This window comes from Apteryx rowi, unplaced genomic scaffold (genome assembly GCF_003343035.1).
Source record: "Apteryx rowi isolate R43461 unplaced genomic scaffold, aptRow1 scaffold_99, whole genome shotgun sequence".
Taxonomy (NCBI): Eukaryota; Metazoa; Chordata; class Aves; order Apterygiformes; family Apterygidae; genus Apteryx; species Apteryx rowi.
The window spans coordinates 972,703-985,061 of NW_020451304.1; the positions used below are offsets into that span (position 1 = coordinate 972,703).

Below are 12,359 nucleotides of genomic sequence, written 5' to 3' on the forward strand. Positions count from 1 at the left end.
TAATATCACTGGCTACATTGTGTGATTTGGGACAAATTAGCCTTAACAGCTGAATAAGGACTTTGTGGGCTGAGACATAAACCCTTTTGTTCAGAGCTGCATTTGGAATGCTAAAATCTTGCATGAGGTTAAGTTCGATAGTCTACTTGAATCTAATTGATTCTTGACGAACGAAGGGTGTGCAGAGCTGCAATAGACTCTCTCATAAAATAGCAGATACCAATAAGATTTGAAATATAAACAGTACTGAGAGAAACGCCTTCTCTTCTTGTGTTGGCTGCTGTCATTCAGAGGGCAACAGAGGAATCTAATCCTCTATAAACCTACACTTAGGTTTTGGAACAACTCTTGTTTCTGTTGGAGCTATTGGCAGAGTTTTTGTAGCCTTTCGTGAGAGCAGGATCAGAGCAATGGTACCAGTGTAAGATCAGTAGGAAGGGGGAAAATGGGTTAGAAGTGTACAAATTGATTAAAAGTACTCCTGGAACTTGGCAGAGTGGGGAGCTGTTCGCTTATGTATTTAATAATGAAACAAGACTTCTAAAAGTCTTCAAATCAAATATCCCAGTGAGAAATGCATTCCTGTATGAAGCACTTACTGTCCTGTAGCATGAAAAAGATGAAAGATCAGCATGAACTTACCTGTTAGAATGTGCTGTTGATAAGGATTGATAGAATATCTCATGATACTTCTGATGAAACAAGATTGCAGCAGAAGGTAAAATTGGATTGTGTGTAGGTAAAACTAAAAAATGTTGCTAGCCCTGGAAGGTCTACAGAGGACTTCTTGTGCATAAACAGATTATAAATAACTTCCCCAAATTGAGGAGAAAGCTAGCTCTATGTAGATGAACTGTTGAGAAAGAACCTTCCATCTCATGACTGTCCCTGAACCTAGGCCATCCTCCATAGATTGACTGTGATTTCAAATATCCTCATTTAAAAGGCATCAGACCCTTTAGTTAATGGTTGTGCTCCTTCTATTGAGTGAGCATGTAAGCTAGTGCTTAATGAAAAGGTTAGAGACTGATTTCTGACTTGATGGGCATGTCATGACTCTTAATAGTAATTTTTGAGATTGGCTGGTTTAGAATGTAAAGTTTACTGTTTTATTATTCTTGTAAACTTAGCAAAATGCATTATCTGCTCCAGTGATGGTTCTTCCCTTTGTGGGAAGGGTATAAGTGTTAGGTCTAGAGAATGCCACAATAAGCCTTGTCCTGTTTCTCTTAATTGTTCCTCTGAAAATCCCCCCCCAATGACTTGATGCTACATGACCTTTGGCCGCTGTTTGGCTAGCCCTGTTCTAAAGGGTCTTGCGTTGAAACCACACTTCTAATTACTGCTAGCCAAATTGGTTTAGCAAAAGTAAGTTAGATTATGCTAATCCTCTTGCCGTTGGACTGGCCTCAAGAGAATTAGAACAAAACTCTCATGTTCATGCCCTGGACACAGCACAACTCTTGGCTGGCTGCTCTGGTTTCAGGCAAGTTTTTGTTTCTGTTTGAGGTTTGGATCCTAATGTAGGTAATGACTTTAACCACCAAGACCTTGGTGATTGCTTGCTCTTCTAGGTTGAAGAGCACCCTTTCTGTTTTGCTACAAGCGGTTAGTTGTAGAAACAGCCAGCTTTGGCAGAATTCGCACCTCGAAGGCCTGACCACTTTGATCCTCTGTGTTTCCAAAGGAATCCCAGTGACTCAAGGAGTAAGAAAGAAAAGAAGCCTGGTTTTAGCATGACTTATCCTAAAGAAATGGGGTGGGGCACAGTCTCTCGCTGTACAGAGCACATCTGTCTGCTGGCTTCAACGTTTGGGTAGTTTCTGTTGGTCTTCAGTCCTATCAGACAAGTCTAGAAAGCACAGTCAATGCTGTCTCCTGCCTGCACTTGCTGTTCCACCCTCATCACCAGAGCCGCTGCATTGGGAGGCTTTCCCCACCGCTGTCAGCATAGTTTCCTGCAATAGAGCACTCGTGTGAAATAGCAACCTCTGTTTTGACTTCCCTGTGTTGTTTTAACCTTTGCTGTAGATTCTGCCGCAGCTTGTGGTAGAGACTGACTGGCTAGTGGGTGGTCAAGGTGTGAAGGAGGGTAAGAGTGGGCTTTCTCCAAGCCAGGAGATGCCATTCTGGCCTCAAGGTCAAGTTAGAACGAACTACCAGGCAGTCCACAGCAGGACTGGGAAAGGCAGCCTGCTTGTGAGGGATCTTCCCATGCAGTAGTTATCTTGTGAGCTTTTTTCTTTTTTCTTTTCTTTTTTTTTTAAGCATAAAATGACTATTTAAAGCAAGCCTTCTGATCCCTGAACTGCCACAGKCTTCCAGGGAGTGTGTCTGAGCAAGCAGTGGCGTGCGAGGGCTGCAGCAGGGCTGCTGGGTTTGAGGAATTCAGGTTCTGTTTGTAAAAGATGTCAAATACTGATTCTAGCTTAAGCCGTTCAGTCATGAGGAATTCAGCAACTGGGTCCCGGTGCGACAGTTGGATATGTCTATCCAGAGCACAGGGCAAGCTGAGACTGCAGCGCTTCTTACTCGTCCATGTTTGCTCTCTTCAGGCCCTGCTCAAAGTTCAAGAAGCAGTTTAGCAATAAAATAAACGCTGAAGCTAGACAGCATTCCAGGGTTGGATTAGGCTGTCCAAAGCAAAGTTAAGATTCAGTATACATAATTAAGACACTTCCTTTAGTGATGTCCTAGTTTCTCTAATTGGGATCCTGTGACTAAAGTCCTTGTTCCTGCAAGTGGCTTGGAACAGAGTCCAAAAAGTGTTGCAAGTAAAAACTGCCTACTGCAGATGTGTATGGGCAAAGCTTATAGAGGCAGATGCACTGCTTGTCTGGGCTCCCTTCCCCTGGCTCCTCATTGAGCAGCAGTTTGTCCTTAGGAAATCTTGCTTGGGCCACTGGAATTCTCAGTTGCTCTTGGCTTCTGGAAGTGTGCTACACTTTGGTATAGCCTTTCTGGAACTTGATGTTGGTCTGATGCTTGCAACTTAGCCAGACAGCTGCTATCTGAGCACTGTCAGTAGTATTTGGTTCAGAGGGAAAATTCAGSCATCTGCCAGTCCCACTAGATCTCTCTTTTGGCACTGGGGTACATTTGATAGGGATAGGAGCAATTAGGCACAATGACTTTCACCTCTTCTGAGCAATCTGAATCCAACGATGGATACAGCTTAACGATAGGGAAATTTTATTTTCCTGCCAGGTATAAGACAGTAGGGTTACTTCTGCACTGGGAAAGCTGCTTGACAAAATCAAAGGGCCAATGGGAAACCACGTATCAATTAGACTCTAGTTGTCTGCCCAGCTGTCTGGAACATTGGTGGAAAGAGTCTTCTTGGAGCTATTGTAACATGCAGGAGTGTAAAGGAAAGCTCTGGTTCTTTGAACAAAGCCTTMTGTGAGATGCAGAGCTCATTCAACACCCATCTCTCTGAATGCTTAATGCTGCATGAAGCTATCTAGGCTGGGACCAGTCAGAGGACTGTGTCAGCCAGCCGTATAGGCTGCTGTTTAAATGCAGCCTTGCTGGGAGAGAGCAGTCCTACAGGAAGGTGTGCAGAAGTCACCAGGAACATCCCAGCTGTTGTGGAAAAGTACTGTGTGTGAGTAAGTCAATTCTCTGCTGGTTACCTAGCTGAGGAGTCCTGGCCATCCATACTAGTGCAAACTGCATCGCTGCTTCTTTGCCTGTCACTCAGCATGAAAAGATGACTTGTAAATGTAATAGTGTGCCTTTTGCTGTCTGCACTGCTGATCCGTCTTCTTCATTTCTTAGGCCGTAAGACTGGAAAGTACGTACCAGAACCGCACAAGATACATGGTGGTAGTATCCACTAACGGCAGACAAGACACCGAGGAGAGCATTGTCCTAGGGATGGATTTCTCTTCCAATGACAGGTACTCATAGTGTCCGGGTGGGGGAAATCCTTGTGTTCACCCAGATGTGTTGAGTAAAGTGTAGAAACCACTGTCTGGTGTCCATGCTTTTTAGGGATAGACTGCTTCAGCTTTTCCAGGCCAACATCTTTCTGCAGACCCAGAATTTCCTTTTCTGAAAGGAAATGGAAAAGGGGAGAGAAGGGAATAATTCTGGGATCTTGATGGTCTCTGAGGTTCATTCCCAGAGTGCAGCTTATGCTGCAAGGAAACAGCACAGGTTAGCATTTCCTCCATTCCTCAGTGCCTTGGGCTGGTGTGATGACATTAAGTGCCCAAAGTGATCTCTGAATGGTGAGACCCCAAGCTGCATCTGTAGACAAGAGAGAGACGACTTGCCTGCAAAGAGACAAAAAGCTGCAATTAGAGAAGCTGCGCATCAGGGTTCAGGAGAGCAGGTAATAAGAGAGTGACTATCAGGCAGCCCCTTGCCAAGGTCATGGCACAAAGGGCCTGATGGGAACGTCAGGGTTGCTGATGACAGATGTTACACAACATTTGCTCTCCCCAGACATTAGTTTGTCACCAGGGTTTAATGCTTTCACTTAGTTCATTTAAATTGCTGCTGACCTCTCCAAAGGGCTGCAGGACATGGCTGGGGAAGCAGCTTTTGCTGCTGGAGTGACTGGGAGCCAAGAGGCAGCTTCACTCGGCAGCTTTGGGGACAGACGCTTCAAGTTTAGAAGGGGACATTGGACTCTGGAGAGAGCAAAATGGCACAGAGGGACATGGCTCTTAAAAAAGTTATAAGTAAATCTTGGCCTAGGTGAGAAAAGAATATGGATATTCAACCCATTTTGGAAATTTGCATGCACATGCTACTTTCTAGCTCTTATCTTTAAGCACAACTTTGCTACGGGAATTAATTTTGCTACTAATCCTAGCTGAAACAAATTACTTTCAGGCACTTAGTAGGGTCACTAGAAAGCATTTTGAACTGTTTGTCTAATAAATGACCCTTCAGGTAGCCTGCTGCTAATCACAACAGTGACCATGCTTAATTTCAAGCAGCTTGGTTTGGATTCTTAGCTCAGGTGATGCCTGCTGAAAATGGGGACCAGCCTGATGCTGCCACTGACTCCTGGGTCCATTCCTGTACATGCGTGTACAGCTGTAGCTCAGAGATGCTCTCAGTATAGGAATAGTAGTATAAGAATAACTTGTCCTTGCACAGGGTGCTGTGAGCTTGGAGCCTGCTATTGGCTGTGATATACCCGCACAGCCACCTTTGATAACTGAGAGCTCATTGGCATTCAGTCTCTAATAACGTAGCAGGGTCGTTTTTAGCTTTCTCCTAGAGTTACTTCGGTTCTGGATGGTCAGTCTGATACACCCTCCCCTAGCCCACTCAGTATTTATAACTCAATTTAGATTTGTTGCTATGGACTCTGATAAGYGCTTGCTGAAAAGTATCACTAAAAATACCCTGGCCACCTTGGGAAGCCTTTTAAAAACATGACTTTCCATGAGCTCATCTCATGTAGTCAACAGAAATAGCTGTGTGCGGTATTGTCTCCTTGTGCTGGGCATCAGTCACTCCGAGGCATGTGTGTGTAACGGGACTTCACGTCTGCTGACCCCCTGAAGCCTCRATTCTTGCCCTCTTCCCCCACCTCTCATGAGCTGCAGTGACTGATGTGGGTGTTAGGGATCATAGGAAATTGGAGAACTGCTAGTGCAAAGCATTAGAACAGGAGGCAGTTGAATCTGATTCTTCCTTGATGTGCTGCTTTGATTATGGGCTGATTTACGGCTTTATGAGATTCCGCGTTTTCGTTTGCCAACCTGATGCAGGTTGTGTTGGGGTTTCCCCACCCCTGCCTTTTTCTATCACTTGACTTCTGCTTTTAACTTGGCCTTTTCCTCAGCCTCTCAGAAAGCAGGTGACTACGAGGGCAAAGAGGTCAAAGCAACTGAAAGAAGAGCAGGATTGCCAAGAGGTGTCTGGCTTGGCTGGCTGCTGTGCTTGGCCTCTAGGTGTGGGAGGGGGAGAAGGGGCAGGAGTCAACAGTGGGTGATCCGCTGTGCCTGTTAACCTGCCCTGGTGACAGTCACCCCGGCATTGCGTTACACCGATCCCCGTTCCCAGCAGCTGTGGCTGTGGGGCTAACAGATAAACAAAGCTATGGATCAGAGTTGGAGCCAAACCACTTGAGCCTGAGAGGGACTAATCTGTAAAGAAAGCTTTGAGCTGACCGAAGACTGTGAGCCTTCTCTGACCTGCTGAGAGCTTGCTGCTTCTAAGTCCTGTTTGCTCTTCTCCTGGGTGTGCGTTAACCCTATAAGCTTGCCTGAAGGAGTACTGGTGTACTGTATCTGGTTCATAATCCCTGCCAGACACCTGTAGGAAACAACACTGGCTCTGTTTGTTGCTGAAGCAACAGTGGGATCTATTCATTTTATTTTTCTAATGAATACAAACATCTGCAACCATTCCTGTGAAATTAGAGTAATTGCATGGTGCTRTAGTAGATGGTCTGACCTTCTCTTTTTTATTACAGTAGCACTTGTACGATGGGTTTGGTGCTGCCGCTGTGGAGTGACACCTTGATCCACCTGGATGGGGATGGGTGAGTGTCTTTTGTATGTTCTAGGTCAATAGCAGAGGGGCTACAGGTTGCGTTAGCTGGGAGCATTGTGTATGGAGAAGGATTCAAATGATTTCAGAGCCCTGGCAGGTCCATCAGGCCTCCTGCTGTTGACCTGTATCGGGTTAGTAGGCTCACAGGCCCTAAATCACAGTAGTTGTGGCAGGGAACCCCAATAATTCACTTATCTGTGAATAAATATACAGTGAGACAGTGGCTCATGTGTGTGTTTAAGCTAGAGTAAAGGAGCTTTTACTGGTGAGTGGGTGTGTAGTGAAAGCTTCTTACAGGGATCCTATTATGTATTCCTCCATAGCGCTTGCAGCAGCGTTTTGCTGAATATAAAGTAAGAATGATGTTTCTCTGCCAAATAGACACCTGACTTGCAAACTCCTGTTTGTGCCAGTTACAAAGGCTGTCCAGTGCAGCGCTTGGAATGACTTTTTCTTCCTTGGTAGCTGCCCCAGGATCACTTTAGCTGCACTCTGTTGCTCCCAGCTGTGGCGCTGAATTTGTGTTGCCAAGGTAAACAGCACACCCAAGCACTGTCCTACTGTCTTAGTTTCATTCCTGAACAGTGGCTGCTTAAAAAAAGAGTCATCTTAGAGCTTTTAGTGTGCTATTTTGATCTGTTCGCTAGCTGAACTCAGCAAAGCAAGTGTATGCATAGGGCTGCTCCTTTGCTGTTCTAATGTGCTACAATCAGTTATTAGCTGAAAAGCTGCTTTGGGGACACATTTTTACTGTGTTTTTTTTTCTTCTCTCCAGCGGGTTCAGCGTATCGACAGATAACAGGGTTCATATATTCAAGCCAGTGTCTGTACAGGCAATGTGGTAAGCACTTACTATAATCTGTCCCAGTGATCCTTTTTCCAAGGTGTTTTGGCTGCTTGGACTTCTAAAAAGCAGGTGCTACTTTGCATTATTGGTATCTTGAGACCTGCTTGGGCATCCAGAAGTCTCCTTCCGAGACAGAGAAGAAAGCTTGATACCAACATAAAAATACCTGCAAGTGCTGGTATACAGCATTGAGCTTATAATACTGCAGTAGCCATGCCTTCGTCTGAAGTGGGGATGGGAGGGAATAGGGTAATTTTCTTTGCAAAGGGCCGCTGCTTTGAATGTCTCTCCAAAGCAGAATTTGCTGTTGATATAGGCGTGTTTGAAATACAACTGAATATTTTTTTATTCATCATAAAAAAGGAAATATTCACTGTATGTATTTTAGGAGACTCTGTCTCCAGTGAGACATGGTCATTGTGATAGCGAGAAGGAGAGAGAAGCTGCCTGCATTTTTCTTTCCTTTTAGGGTGGTTTGTGTTAGAATGTAGTGGCCATTAAAGTATTTCTGGCTCAAGCTTCTTTGCATTGCAGAAATACATCCCCTGTCAGGGTGTCATGCTTCTGTGTCACCCCAGTGATTTTGACCTGGATCTTTCTGATCCCAGTCAAAGATTTAAAACAGGCTAAAAATAGGAGAGGGGGATTTGTTTCCGAGCAGCAGCTGAAGAAACCTCTAACATCCCTCTTGCAGAGAGGGAGGGCAGACACCTAAACACCTCACTAGAGTCCAGTCCTAAACCCTTGGGCACACAGCTCTCCGTATCTTGTTCTTGGGTGTCTTTGCCCTGCACTCAGGGGAGCGGATGGCACCATTACACGGAGTTGTCAGAGCTGCCTGTATTGGAGACAAACTCTGTGCATCTTAATCATGGCTCAGGCAGTTACAGCAGTTTTCGGAGCCAAAGAACACAGGTGCCTCTACCCTCCAAATTGCAGGCGACTTTGCTGCTGTCTAGGCCAAGCAGCAAGGCCTTGTCTYAGTGCGCTTCAGTGGGGACACACAGGCTCTTGCAGTGTGTGGTAACCCAGACATGCTGCTATAAACATACCCTTGCAGGGCAGCCTCCTGCTCGGATAGCTACGGGAGCTGCTGCACTTAACACAGGGGTGTGTACCAACTGATGGCACCCGAGCAGGATCCTGGGTTTGGCTGCTGCTTTGTGTTCGATACCATCCTGAGGAAGAAATGATAATGCTGGAGGTATTTTTCCTCTTTCTAGGTCTGCCCTGCAGAGTTTACATAAGGCTTGTGAGGTAGCCCGGAGTAACAACTACTACCCAGGGAGCCTCTTCCTTACGTGGGTCAGTTACTATGAGAGCCATATCAACTCCGACCAGTCATCAGTCAACGAATGGAACGCCATGCAAGATGTGCAGTCCCACCGGCCCGACTCGCCTGCCCTCTTCACGGATGTGTAAGTAGGTTCTGCTCTGCTGAGCTGTCAGCAGTGCAGTCTCCAGAAGAGGAGACCATTGCCACGGGGGAACGCTCTTAATTAGGTACTAATGAGAGGAGGCTTCCTGCTGAGATGTAAACGGACCCCTGGTTAGGTAAACAGTGGTGGAGGATTTGCTCTCCTGGGGCTAAGGTTTGTCTCCTCCCACCTCCGTTTTCATTCTAGTTGTACAACCTCTAGTTGTTTACCTGTTTCCTTGTTGCTCTCAGATCTTTGCTTCTGCAAGGTTAGTCCCGTGTTACTAGTAAGAGGTAGGTGTGGTGTCTTGGCCAAACCCTGGAGGCATCTGCCATAGCTGAGACTAGAACCTAGGCCTTCCTGTTTGCTAGTTTTGTCCTCTGATTCCCAGCCCTTGTTCTCCTGGAAGGAACAGGTTTCTCTGGACTTTGCTTTTACTCTGGAGCATGTCTAAGCACACTATTTAGTATAATGTGGTCCTTTTTCCTTATTCAGTTAATTTTGCAGGGAAGTGAAGTGTTTAGGCATGGTCTTCTGAGACTGAGCTCAGAAGCATCCTCGCAGGCATCCAGCTAGCACACCTGAGAATGGGGAGAAAGAGCAAAGCAGTGTTTCTTGGCTGTGGGAAGTTTTGTAAGTGTGAAATAGCAGCATATAGGTCCCACACTGCCTCCCGCTAAATGCTCGGAGGTCTGGTGGTGTATGGTCCAAAACAGTAGCTGATGTATATGTGTACGTAGTTTGGACAGGCAAAATTTCTAGGCTGTACCAACATTCAAGAGCTACAACCCCTGTAACTAGTAATTGCTGATGGTAGTGATACTGTATAACCTCAAAGTAGTCTGTGTCCAGGTGTGACACCAAGCATGAGGGGTTAGTTGCCCTGCTTGCAGTAGAAGAAATGACTTTTCACTAACCCCAGCTGCTTTCCAAAGTAATAGTGCCATTGGTTGATTTATGCTCTTGGGTATTTCATGTTTTTGGAGTTTAGTGAGTGAATAATAATGCTAAGGCAGTAGTTCAGATATGAACAAATCTTCGCACTTGATTGTTTTTTAATGCACAAGTAAGAAGGCTGAAAAGTTTTAGCAGGCTTTCAGATTAATATTCTCTTTAACTTTTCATATATATACTTTGTGTAATCCACCCTTTCCCCAGTGGCAGCAGTTGAGTGATTTCCTGGGGGTACCTAGACAGCACTCTCTTAATCAAGTTCTGAAATAATGCTTGTGGTTAAAAGGACCGGGAACTCTTATGATTTTTATTTGTGAACCACCAGTTGAAGAGGAGTTGTAGCTGCTTCTAAAAGCAGAAGTCTGTGCATTTACCATCCTGGCAGCCTTCCAGGAAGACAGAAAGGTAGTGTGAGATGTTACTGCTGGGCCCCTTCTCACTATGATGGGTGAGCCAGCTCTGAGCTGCTGCTCTGTTGCAACTTCCCCTGGTGTTAGTCAGGCTATTTTTGCAGCTGGTGATAAGGCCCCTGGCAGCAGAGGGTGGAGGAATGCACAAAGGCTTAGCTGCCCTCTTCTCTCCATGTAAGGAGCTTTGGAGCTGTTACCTTTCCAAGAAAGGTAGGGGGAGGCTTAGATATTGCTCCAGTGAGTGTAATGCAGCCTTCCCAATTTAAATTTTACCAAATACCAGAGGTTCTCTGAATGACTRCAATGGATTAGGCACATTCAGTTGGTCTCTGTTTCACATACAGCTGGGAATCCAAACTGGGCTTTACAGTCACCTGAATTCCTCCCAGTTGAGGAGCTGCTTGGGGGAAGTAGCATGAGTGTCTGAGACTCTGCAGAGTATCCAGTCTAAACAATACCAGTTTAAAAAGTGTCATGAGTCCAGTTCATTTCCTTTCCCCATGACTCTGTTCCTTCCTTCTGATAGCCCAACAGAGCGGGAGCGCACAGAACGGCTAATTAAGACCAAGTTAAGGGAGATAATGATGCAGAAAGATTTGGAAAACATCACGTCAAAAGAGGTGAGTGGTGGAAGAGCAGCACTAGAAGTGCTGTTGCACAAAGTAGAGAGCTCTATACTTTATGCTGTGAGGAAACACTAGAGCAAAAAACTTCATGTGGTTTCCTTGTTTTCCTCACTCAGATACGCACAGAGCTGGAGATGCAGATGGTGTGTAACCTGCGGGAGTTCAAGGAGTTCATTGACAATGAAATGATAGTGATCCTTGGGCAGATGGACAGCCCCACTCAGATATTTGATCATGTCTTTTTGGTGAGTTTAACAGTGAATTCAAGGGTTACACCTGTAAATGCACCTTACACTTCTCACCATGTCTTGGTTGACACAGGGGCCTCTGAGGAACTTAAAGGAAGTCTGAAGGAGAGGTTGGCCAATCCTGGGGTCGTGTACTCTTGAGCAAAACAGAAGACAGTAGTGCTATTGAACAAGAGCTGCCTGGCTTCTTGGCAGTACTAAACTTTGCCTTGTAGTCCTAGCCAAGCTGCAGTCCTTATCACTGGGTGGGGGAAGGTCTTGTTTTTTAATTTCTTTGCAGGGCTGTTTCCATTGACAGAAGACCAGTTTTGTAGCTCTGACTGTCCAGATGTCAAAATCTTGGAGTGTATATGTCTTTGGGAAGGGCATAACTGCAGCAAAGAAGAAAAAGGAGCTGTTGTGGGGGCTTATGTAAGATTCAGGTGGAATTACACTACCTGCAATGTGGAAAACTAAGTTCATTTCGTCCAAGGGAACAGAGGAGTTTCACAAAGAATCCTGGAGATAATCCACTTAAAAGGCAAAAGCTTTACATTGCCTTAATGTTTTGCTCGTTTAGTTGCCTTTCATTGCTGCTGGGGCCTGTCTGATTACTCCACCTCCTTCCAGTGAGTCAGCTCTCCTCTGGATTTCCCAGCCCTGGAGCAATGGATGCTGGTTTTGTGGGGCTGTCTAGCCTATGAGGTTGGCTCAACTATAAACGAAGCCAGTCCTCTTGGACCAGCTGGTCTGTCCAACCTGAGACAGCCTCTCCCAGTCTCATGAAGTTTAGTGCGTTCCTGTGGCTCCAAAGGGATGGTGTATGTTAATGTGAGCGCTCCCAGGAAATTGTGGTGGGGTAGAGCCAGAAAAGTTAAAGTACCTACGACATCATGGTTTTGTGCAGACTAGGAGTTCTCCAGAGAGAGATGTGTTACAGACTTACAGCGCTGGTCAAAAGCAATACAGGCAGTTTGGTAAGCTGCAGAGATTTGAGCCTTGGCTTAGAGTACGGTTAATGTGGACAAGACCATGAAAAGAAGGCTCACAGGCAGCACCATAGAGAAGGGCTGTGGCTAAGGGGTGGAATAGATGCGTTTGCAAGGCAGGCCTCTGCGGCGAGGAGCAGTGCTGCTGGGGCAGCGACTTGATTCAGGAGCTTGTATACTGCAAGGCAGAGTTTGTACAGTGAGTTTTCTGGGAGCCATGGGGCTGTTTCCTTCCAGATACAGGTAAGAGCCCTGTGGGATCCCACTGAGGGAGTGCTAAGATAGCTAAACAGGGCTCTGTATCCCTTCTCCAGATCGTGCACAGCTCTGGACTTCGCTGGCACTGACCTGATCTGTTACTGAAGG

General features: G+C 45.8%; 1 protein-coding gene across 1 annotated transcript in view; it reads left to right on the top strand.

Moving 5' to 3' along the window:
* Positions 1-12,359, top strand: part of SSH2 (slingshot protein phosphatase 2) — a 54,099-nt gene that overhangs the window by 27,573 nt on the left and 14,167 nt on the right. Inside the window, exons 6-11 of the mRNA XM_026055309.1 lie at positions 3,781-3,902; positions 6,443-6,511; positions 7,298-7,363; positions 8,593-8,787; positions 10,678-10,771; positions 10,894-11,022. Coding sequence (XP_025911094.1) covers positions 3,781-3,902; positions 6,443-6,511; positions 7,298-7,363; positions 8,593-8,787; positions 10,678-10,771; positions 10,894-11,022 — 675 coding nt within the window. The remainder of the gene's footprint in view (positions 1-3,780; positions 3,903-6,442; positions 6,512-7,297; positions 7,364-8,592; positions 8,788-10,677; positions 10,772-10,893; positions 11,023-12,359) is intronic.